This window comes from Mangifera indica, chromosome 20, assembly GCF_011075055.1.
Source record: "Mangifera indica cultivar Alphonso chromosome 20, CATAS_Mindica_2.1, whole genome shotgun sequence".
In the NCBI taxonomy this organism is placed as follows: Eukaryota; Viridiplantae; Streptophyta; class Magnoliopsida; order Sapindales; family Anacardiaceae; genus Mangifera; species Mangifera indica.
The window spans coordinates 10,812,530-10,822,900 of record NC_058156.1 but is presented as its reverse complement, the minus strand read 5'-3'; the positions used below and the strand labels follow the sequence as shown (position 1 = coordinate 10,822,900).

Sequence of the window (10,371 nt, the reverse complement as noted above, 5' to 3'; positions counted from 1 at the left end):
GAGGGTCCGTATCTATTCTTGAGCTGCCTCTGTTTTCAGTCTTCCTATGGAAAAATTGTGTGAAGACGTGAGAAAAAGGGAAGAAGTTGCAGAAATTTATGCAATAAATGAAAGTGAAATGAAAGTATGCAGTCCACTGGCATAATATTGTTCCCTTTGACAGAGTCATATATAAGTTCTTGTCCCTCTCTTTTATCCTGCTTCATACTCCTACCTCACAATTAAATGGGGTATATCTTGTGCATCTATTTGTTTTTGCATCACTGTTTCATGGCTACCTTGGCTATGACAGCCAAGAATATAACAACCGATCAATCTGCTCTTTTTCAATTCAAAGCACAAATCACTTCCGATCCTTACGGTGTACTGGCATATAACTGGTCCTTTTCTAATCCAATTTGCAGCTGGGTTGGTATTTCCTGTGGTGCTCGCCATGAAAGAGTCACGGCCTTGAACCTTTCATTCATGGATCTCGGTGGCAACATCTCTCCACACCTGGGCAATCTCTCATTCCTGGTGAATCTTGATCTTAGTTACAACCATTTCCATGGCCATCTTCCGAATGAGCTGGGGCAATTACGCCGACTGAGAGTCTTTTCTGTCGGTAACAATAGAATAAGTGGAGGCATTCCGGGATTTATCGGTCTCTTATCCAAACTCCAAATCCTTAAACTTGAATTTAATAATTTCTCAGATACTATCCCAGATGCTCTCTACAATGTAACTACGCTAGAGGCCTTGTGGTCACGCGACAATAAAATCCAAGGAAGCATTTCACCAAAGATCGCGAAGCTCACCAGGCTGAAAACTTTCTATATGGCAAATAACTTCCTCTCGGGCTCCATACCTTGGAGTAGCATCTACAACAGTTCTTCACTACAAGGGTTTCGTTTAGGCAACAATTCTTTGTCTGGCAGTCTGCCGGATGATCTCTGTAATTGCCTTCCAAAACTTGAATGGCTAACTCTGTCTTTTAATAGACTTTCTGGCCAGCTTCCAAGAAGTTTAGGCAACTGCAGCGAGGCTAATACTTATTCATTGGCACATAATAAATTCACAGGGCTCATACCACAAAATATTGGCAATTCGAGTAAGATTACGCGGTTGATTCTTGATCATAACAGCTTAGAAGGTATGATTCCACCATATTTTATAAGCATAATTTACTTTTAATAGGCATGTGTATTCATTATTAATAAAACTATGTGGATATATTTTTTAGTATACATATGTTGTGTTATGATTCTCATCCTGGCATAATTTGGCTGTCAATAAGGCTCTAAAATCTAGTCTCCATGTTTATATTATTTAGTCTCTAATAACTATATGTTTTTGCAAATTGTTGTCCTCGAGCAGGTAACATTCCACAAGGGATTGGCAAGTTGAAGAATCTACAGCTTTTAGCTCTTAGTTACAATAATTTAGCTGGTATAATCCCTTCTGAAATTTAATAAATCTTTAACAATAAAACTATGTTTCACCATATGAGTGGCTGATTTTAAATGAATGATAAAATAACACGTAATCACCATGATGAAACATGGTGATATATCATCTCAACTTCCATTCATTCATTATACATCAATAATAAATTAATTAAGTTAATTAATCTAGTTGAAGTATATTTACAACAAGGATCCATACTATGTGTATACACTTTTAATACATAATTTTGGTATATAAATATAATTTAAGATGCTAAAGCAACACTACTACATGTACCGTATGGTACTAAAAGTAAAATGTAAATATTACCTAAAGAGATCAAGATTTGGTGCTAAAAATATTTGTGAATATTACCTGATGAGGACAAGATTGTCTACTAACTTTGCATCTTTGTAAAAAAAAAAAAAAAAAAAAAGAAAAAATGGCCCTTCTTTAACTTTTATCTTGTTGGAATCACATTACCAATGTTTGAAATTTTAATGTATTTACACGTTTTTGTTTCTTATATTTTTTTCAGAAAATATGTTTCAATGTTTCCATTTTGGCAGGCAAAATTCCAGAGGAGTTAGGCAATTTGCAAAATCTACAAGGTCTATTTATAAATTTCAATAGTTTAAGTGGTGTAATTCCAGTCTCAATCTTCAATGTTTCAACCATAATATATATTAGTCTAGTTGGGAATAACCTTTCAGGCTATCTACCATCAACCATTGGCCAGGGGGTTCCCAACTTGAAAATTCTTTTCATAGGGTTTAATGAACTTACTGGAACAATCCCCACCTCCATTATCAATGCTTCCAAGCTCGCTGTGCTAGATCTGTCCGCGAACTCATTTTCTGGGCTTGTTCCAAATACACTTGGCAACTTGAAATACCTCGAACGTCTTAACCTTGAGTTCAATAACTTCACCACTGAATCTCCCTCTGCAGAATGGAGCTTTCTGTCTTCTTTGACAAAGTGCAGGAAACTAAGGATTCTATGTTTGGATCATAATCCACTGTATGGCGTCATACCACTTTCAATCGGCAATTTATCTGAAACTCTTGAAATTTTTGTTGCAAGTAATTGCAAGATCAGGGGCAGCATTCCTACGCAGGTGGGTAACTTGCATAGCTTGATAGAGTTCGATCTTTTGGAAAATGATTTGAGTGGATTTATTCCAACATCGATGGGAAATTTGTGGAATCTCCAAGGTCTGCGGCTAAATAAAAATAATTTTTTGGGATTCATTCCTTACGAGCTTTGCCAATTACACATGTTAGATAAACTGTTGTTGAATGATAATATGCTCTTTGGGGCAATACCAACATGTTTGGCGAATTTGACTTCTCTAAGAGATCTGCAGCTAGGCTCCAACAAATTTAACTCTAGCATTCCCCCGTCCTTATGGACTCTTCAGTATATCTTACAGGTAAACTTGTCATCAAATTCATTGAGTGGTGTTTTATCTCCAGGTATACAGAGTTTGAAGGTCTTGAGAGATCTAGATTTGTCAAACAATCTCTTGTCAGGAAATATTCCCACCACCCTTGGGGGCCTTCAAGCTCTTGAAACTCTATCTTTGGCAGACAATAGATTTGAAGGTGCCATCCCCAACACATTTGGGGCATTGATAAGCTTGGTATCCTTGGATCTCTCAAACAATAGTCTTTCAGGTGAAATTCCCAAATCATTGGAGGCGCTCACCTATCTCAAAAATTTCAATGTCTCTGTAAATAATTTACAAGGGGAAATTCCTAGCAATGGTCCTTTCAAAACATTTTCTGCTCAATCATTTTTGTTAAATCACGCATTGTGCGGTTCGCCTAGGCAAGGGGTTCCTCTTTGCAAGGTTGACATGATCAAACGATCAAAATTACTAGTAATGAAATGCATTTTCCCTTCAGTTCTGTCAATTTTAATGACAGTGATTGTAACCTTTGTCTTCACAAGGTGTCATTATAGAAGAAGAAAACATTCTTCAATTGATCGAGTCGATTCGTTACCTTTAGCAACATGGAGAAGAATGTCATATCTAGAAATTCAACAAGCCACAGATGATTTTAGCGAGTGCAACTTGCTTGGTCTTGGCAGCTTTGGTTCAGTGTTCAAAGGGATACTTTCAGATGGAACTATAGTTGCAATAAAAGTTTTTTATTTGCGAGCAGAGAGAGTACTTAGAAGCTTTGATTCTGAATGTGAAATATTGCGCAACATTCGCCATCGAAATCTCATAAAAATCTTGAGCAGCTGCTGTAATGCCGATTTCAAGGCCTTGATACTTGAATTCATGCCAAATGGTAGTCTTGAGAAGTGGTTGTATTCTCACAACTATTTCCTAGATATGCTACAAAGGTTGAACATAATGATAGATGTTGCTTCGGCTCTTGAATATCTCCACCATGATTATTCAACACCAGTCATCCATTGTGATTTGAAGCCTCAGAATATCTTGTTGGATGAAGATATGGTTGCCCATGTGAGTGATTTTGGCATTGCCAAGCTGTTAGACGAAGGAGATTCGAAGACATGGACCCTTACACAAGCGACTCTGGGGTATATGGCACCAGGTGATGTTTCAATTCTAAATCTCAATTGTAATATTATTTATTTGTTATGATGAATTTAATTTAACTTTGCAGAGTATGGATCAATGGGAATTGTCTCAACAAGAGGAGATGTCTACAGTTTTGGCATTTTGTTGATGGAAACTTTCACAAGAAAGAAGCCCACAGATGAGATGTTTGTTGAAGAAATGAGCTTAAAGAACTTGGTGGAGACATCGTTGCCTAATGCAGTAATTGAAGTTATGGATGGTAATTTGTTAAGAGAGGAAGATGGTTTTGCTGCGAAAGTGAATTGCATGTTAAGCATCATGAATTTGGCTTTGAATTGTACAATAGAGTCATCTGAACAAAGGATTAATATGAAAGAAGCCTTGGCAAAACTCAAGAAGATCAAATTGCAGTTTCAACAAGATGTGGGAGGTCCCTAAATAAATGGTGTTGTGATGTATGTTATTTATGCTCTTAGTTTGTTGTTTATGATCTTTTTAGTTGATGATTATCTATCTAGTTAAACTTTGAATAATGAATTCTGCAAATACAATATAGTTTAAAAAGAGAAATATAGAAGAAGACTTCATCTTTTTTATTTAAACAACATCAATGAAGTCTAAACCCTAAACCCTAAACCCTAACATAAATAAAAAATAAAAATAAACCCTAAACCCTAAATAATCAGAGTATTTATATTCTCGTTAATACTAAACAAAACTATACTTTTTATGATGGATTTTTGAATTTCTTGTTAAAAAACTTATAAACTTGTCGTTGTTAGTTTTATAGGCTTAGAAAAAATTAGGCATGTATATGAATCGAATTGAACCTGAGCATCCCATGACTCAAGTTTAATAGCATGAATAAAAAATAGTTTAGATTGAGTTCATCGAGCTAAAATTAAGGTTGGTTTGAGTTCGATTTAAATAAAAAATAATTCAGCTCAAATTCATAATTTGAATTGACGGTTTTAGTTTGTAGCTCATTAACAAACGATGTTGTTTTATCTAAACAGTCGGTAAAATAATGTCTTTTCTAAACAGGTTGCGAACTTGAAGAATTTGAGCAATGAATTTAAATCATTGATTTCAGTAATAAATTATAAGTGAACTCGAATTATGAATCTAAACTATAAATTCGAATCGAAGTTAATAATGAATTGAACATCTCATAGCTTGAATTTCTCTTAGTTTCAAAACTTTTTAATCAAATTTGGTTCGAATTAAAACTAAACAGATTTGAGCTTAGTTGAATCAAACCGAGTTAGCTTTTGAGATTTAACTTACTCGGTTTGGATCCACTCTTATAGAAAAAAAAAATTCAAACTATAAAACCAATTCAAATATTTTTATCAAAATTTAATAATATTTAATAGAAAATAAAATTTAATACTGAAATTTCTCCGGAACTTGTCAAAATCCCTAACCTACACTACTTGTCAAATGTTGGCTTCTTCTGTTCATGAGTCCGGCGTTGAAAGTCGTCTCCTCTCCGGCATCTCAAATTTCTCTTCTCCAACGTCTCCTCTCCGGTGCTCAAAATCTCAGCAAGCTCTCCAGAACTCGTCTTCGAATCGTTAGTGCATCGAACTGTTTGTCTTCATAATTTAATTGACGACGTTCGACGGGAACTCGTCTTCTCTCTGGCATCTCTCCTATCCTGTGTTCGTCTTTGACTTTTTATGATTTTCCATTTTTCAATTTATACTAGAGTTATTTCGTTATTGTCAATAGAAGTTATTTTGCTTGAGCTGTGTTGCTTCTCCTCCCCTGGATTGAAAAATAAGTATAATGAAAACAACTGGAGTGTTTACATCTCAAACTTCCTCAAATTAGTTGATAAAAAACCTTTTTTTTTTCCGCTAGAGTGGTGTTGCTTCTCCTGTTGTAATTCCTCATTGTGTTTTTGCTTGGAAGGGAATGGTTTGTGGCTGCTGGGTTGGCTTCTCCCAGCCTTGAGTTTTTCAGTGTCTATAACATTCTTTTTGTAGTGTGTTTGTTTTTGTAAGTTGCCTTTCTCTGTATTTTTTTTGGCTTAGTGTTCCATTTATAGTGGCTTATTTGATGGACAAGATATTGCAGGTGAATTTTGTCTATAGCTTTTTGTTTTCCTTCCCATTGTTATTAACAACAGAATCTTTGATTTGAATCCTATGTGATCATAATGTTTAATTATACGTGATTGTCTTAAGTTTACTTGACTTGGGTAATATCATTTCACTGGTTTGTGGCTTAATCTGTGCGTATACATGAACCTCAAGTGCCAGTTTTTAATGTCTCATTCATTTTAGGCTAGTGTTAGAGAATGTTTGTCGAGTTCATTGGAGGACGACCTTATTCCATCACTGTCTATTGCTAGGAGTAATAGGCTGGAGCTACTGTCAAAGCAAATCTCTAAGAAATATTACATTGATTATGTTAAAATGGTGTAATGGCTTATAAATGCAGAAGGCACATGACTTACAAGCCTGCCAATCGCATCTAACCTTTGTGTAGGTTGGCATTGTTCATGCTATCAATAAGCTTCATAGTGATCTACCGGGTTTGAACTTAGCTGTATCCCTTCATGCACCAGTTGAAGAGTTTGTTGCCAGATAATGCCTGCAGCTCAAGCTTTTCCTCTGGAAAAACTTATGAATGCACTTCATGTATGACAAAAGAATAGGTGGCAATTGATTCGCAAATGTTTCTTGAAAATTAATTTGCAATTCTCTCTCTGTGACTCTCCCTCTCTCTTTTTGCAAAATATTTCAGATTTTAACTCATTTTTTAATCTTAAACTTTCAGTCAGCAAAAAATATTTATTGAGTACATCATGCTGGATAAGGGGAATGATGAAGTGCCACATGCTCACCAGCTTGGTGAACTGCTAGAGACATCTCAAGTGGTAAGCTCTTAAATTTTAAAGTTGGAGCATGGTGTATAATTTTGTTTTTTTGCCCTTGTAACAGCCTTCTTTACATCTGTGATAATCTATGGATAGACTTCATTAGTGATTTTGGAAGGCCTGGAAATGTCCTTGTATTTCTTGGGAAAAGTTGTTTCATTGGTATTTCATTTTCTTCTAACAACCTTTGTGGTTTGATTCTTTTCATATCTACTAGGCCTTAGTTTGAGTTTGTTTGTGCTCCGGGTGAATGAATTTTTTAATCGCTTCCGTGGAGGTTGATTTCTGTGGCAATGTTTGTTTGCTGCTTCTTGCAGTTAATTGTTGAAAGTTGAATTGTAATGGTTTGTAATGGTTCGTCAAGCCAAGACTTGGTTTTGTGCATCTGATCTAGGATTTCCTTTGCCTTTTAGCAGTGAATTAGAAAACTGGGACATTTCTTAACACTTGTAATGTTAATCTCCTGTCAGGTAACAATTGATGTTGCAAGTCCAGAAGCAGTTGTGATTAAAGAGGTAATGCTAAAATGTCTATTCTTATTACTTTTCTAGCTTTTTGCACAATGGTTACTTTTTCCCCCATCTCTGCTGTGATTAGATTTATTAATATTGATGCTAGCTTCTATGTTCTAATTTCTTGCAGCTTGTAGCCAAAGGAGAAACTGTGGAACCAGGTTTCAAAATTGCTATCATTTCAAAGTCTGGTGAAGGTGTAGCTCATGTTGCTCCCTTGGAGAAAATACCAGAGTGGGCTACTCGTAAGCCATCTCTTGCTGAAAAGATAAAGAGGAGAAGTCGGAACCGAGCGGTTCCTCAAAAATGGAACCAGAACCTACCCAGGGTAGGCCAGTTCTGGGTAAGAACTAGAACCGAAGGGTGGGTACCCATCGGTTCTGGTTCTGGATCGATTTTTTTGCTCACCCCTACTTATATCTATTTCTTAAATACTGACCATTGTATTCCCTTTTATGAGTTTATCTACTTTTCAAGAATCAGGGATAAAATGTTCAATTTCTTGTGAATTCAACTGAAATGCGTATGGAAGGGGTAGAAACATGTAAAATAATATATAAATTTAATAAAATATTATATGCATCGAGTTTTAAGTATTTAATTAGATATTTGAATTAAGGATGAAGTGAAATCAAATTAAATGTGCAAACATAAATTAAATATTCGTAAATTAAATGTATTTAATGATATGACATCATTTAAATAGTCAAATCTAATTGCATATAATATAAAAATAAGTATAAACATAAATCAAATGTGTAACAACGATTATTTAAAAGGTTGGTTACATGATAAAATGAACAATAAAATTAAAATTATAAATTTGATATGTGTAATCAAGTGATTAGATAATTTTAAATTAATGATAAAGTAATATCTAATCACATGATGTCATATTATATATGTACTCATTTATGTATACAAATGTAGATATGTATAATATTGCTCTAAAATGAATAATATTACATCTACAAATTTTTGCAACCATACCAATTTTTGTTTTCAAATTGATTTGATATAAAATAAACAAGGCCTAAAGACAAAGACTATTTCCCATCCAAGGTTTGTTGAAACGATATAATCTACTTTTAAGTTTGAAAAAGTCATGTTCCCACCTGTTATCCACTTTCATTAGTCAATTTCGTTAAATAAAATTGTAAGAAGTTCATTTTACATAAACTTTTTCTATTTTATTTATCCTTTTCAAAATGAAATATATTGGGGTAAATTGTAATTTTTTAAAATATTAATATTATTAATAAAAAATTTCAAGGGTTTCCTGAAAATTATTAAAAATGTTCTATGGTGTTTTTAAAATAAATATAATTATTTATAAATATAATTATAAATAAATATGTCGATTGATATAATTAAAATATAAAAGGTTATTGCTTACATGAGTCAGTGAAAAAACAACAACAAAGTAATGAGTAACGGGAAGAGACATAAATTCTGCAAATGTTAAACCATTAATCCAATTTAAAAGTATGTAAATACTTTCCTTAATATCAAAGATTTTGCTGATTAATGGAACCTCTGCTTTCCTCAATTTCAAAGATTTCGCTGATTAACAGAACCTCTGCTCTCAAGTCTTATAAATCCATGATTGTAGCCACATGGGAGTCGAATCTGATAAATTTCATTAAACCCAACAAAACTTTGAGTTTACAACATCAATGGCGATTCTCAACAGATTTTGTTTTGTTTCAGCGTTGCTTGTACACTGTTTCATCATGTCTACTCCAGTCTGCAACTGGGTTGGAGTCTCTTGTGATGGCCGCCATGGAAGAGTCACGGCATTGGACCTTTCATCAATGCATCTTCGAGGCACCATTTTCCCCACACCTGGGAAATCTCACTTTTCTATCACATCTCAATCTCAGAGACAATAACTTCCATGGCAATCTGCCAAATGAACTTGGAAAATTACACCATTTGGACTTGAAAGAGCACATTTAGGTTGACAAAACAGAGACAGGCCTTAGCTAGTGGATGGACTTCATCACAGCATGCCATTGCTGCTTCCTTATGTGGAATAACAAAGCTACAAAAATAAGGCAATGCGTTAGAAAGAAGAGATGCCAATTTCTGATCTCCTAATTAATTGTGAGAATTATTAATATAGTTTTTGCCCCTTGGAGAGCCCACTTCAATACTTGGATGCAATTACTTTTGTAGTCTCCCTTGGAGGATTTGAGCCTGCCAGTTGCATTTAGATTTATTATTATCAATCCATTGCATGTTTTTTTTTTTTTAAAGTGCCTACGCATCAACTTATTAAAAACCCAATTTTAATTGATTAATTTAAAAGGATTTTTATATTAAATAATAAGTTTTAAAGTGATTATGAATATCATTGCATGGAATAATCAACATTTTTGGAATTTTATATATGCATCATTTGTTGGAATAATATTGAAAATAAAATTCCCTAAATATTTTATAAGTAATCTCTTTTTTTTTTTTTTTTTATAACTAGAAACTTCATCTAAACTGTTCGTTTGAGTTGAATCACTTTCAAAGAGACAAAACCAATTACATCGAATAGGTCAAATCTTAAATCTAGTGAAATGAGTTTTGTTTATAAAGTTTCTCATTAGGTGATTGAATAATAATAATAATAATAAATATTATTAATATTATTGTGTAGGTAAACCTTATCCCTCGATAATTATATTATAAACAACATATATTTGTCCGACACTAAAAAAAGCATATAATTAACAATTATATGCTTTGTTGTAAGTCTATTTTGATAAATTAGAGAACTAAGCTTTGTTGTAAGTCTATTTTGATTGGATCTTGAATTTACAGTTGGTCTCTTCCCGTCAAGCATCTTAAACATGTCTTCTTTGGAGTCTATTTTTCTTGAAAGCAGTGGCCTATTCGGCAGTCTCCCAGCAGATATCTGCAAACACATTCCAACACTTGAGGAGATTAATCTCCATGGCAATGCCATAAGTGACAATATTCCTAAGAATATCAAGAAT

The 10,371-nt window shown here is 33.9% G+C and overlaps 2 protein-coding genes across 11 annotated transcripts; both read left to right on the top strand.

Moving 5' to 3' along the window:
- Positions 1-270: 270 nt before the first annotated feature.
- On the top strand, positions 271-4,515 carry LOC123204349 (putative receptor-like protein kinase At3g47110). The gene is made up of 4 exons (XM_044620951.1): positions 271-1,132; positions 1,357-1,428; positions 1,995-3,995; positions 4,068-4,515. Exons 1-4 carry the CDS (start codon positions 271-273, stop codon positions 4,418-4,420), a joined length of 3,288 nt encoding a protein of 1,095 aa, XP_044476886.1. The 3' UTR covers positions 4,421-4,515.
- Positions 4,516-5,371: 856 nt separating this feature from the next.
- Positions 5,372-7,967, top strand: LOC123203937 (dihydrolipoyllysine-residue succinyltransferase component of 2-oxoglutarate dehydrogenase complex 2, mitochondrial-like). Of its 10 annotated transcripts, none has more exons than XM_044620430.1 (5): positions 5,372-5,558; positions 6,479-6,630; positions 6,770-6,869; positions 7,340-7,384; positions 7,512-7,967. In XM_044620430.1, the coding sequence occupies exons 2-5, from the start codon at positions 6,620-6,622 to the stop codon at positions 7,887-7,889; spliced, it is 534 nt and encodes a 177-aa protein (XP_044476365.1). In that variant the 5' UTR covers positions 5,372-5,558; positions 6,479-6,619; the 3' UTR covers positions 7,890-7,967. The 10 variants fall into 10 exon arrangements, with proteins under 10 accessions (XP_044476365.1, XP_044476364.1, XP_044476363.1 ...); XM_044620429.1 differs by having other exon boundaries at positions 5,372-5,646; XM_044620428.1 differs by having other exon boundaries at positions 5,372-5,646; positions 6,431-6,630.
- The last annotated feature ends 2,404 nt before the right edge of the window (positions 7,968-10,371 follow it).

What these genes read in the sequence shown, in the direction of transcription:
- LOC123203937 (XM_044620430.1), top strand. An exon ending in TGCTAGAGACATCTCAAGTG is followed by an intron (nt 6,870 to 7,339) that starts GTAAGCTCTTAA and finishes ATCTCCTGTCAG; the next exon opens with GTAACAATTGATGTTGCAAG. An exon ending in AAGCAGTTGTGATTAAAGAG is followed by an intron (nt 7,385 to 7,511) that starts GTAATGCTAAAA and finishes AATTTCTTGCAG; the next exon opens with CTTGTAGCCAAAGGAGAAAC.
- LOC123204349 (XM_044620951.1), top strand. Translation starts at nt 271, where the DNA reads ATGGCTACCTTGGCTATGACAGCCAAGAATATAACAACCGATCAATCT. An exon ending in TGATCATAACAGCTTAGAAG is followed by an intron (nt 1,133 to 1,356) that starts GTATGATTCCAC and finishes GTCCTCGAGCAG; the next exon opens with GTAACATTCCACAAGGGATT. An exon ending in TCTGGGGTATATGGCACCAG is followed by an intron (nt 3,996 to 4,067) that starts GTGATGTTTCAA and finishes TTAACTTTGCAG; the next exon opens with AGTATGGATCAATGGGAATT.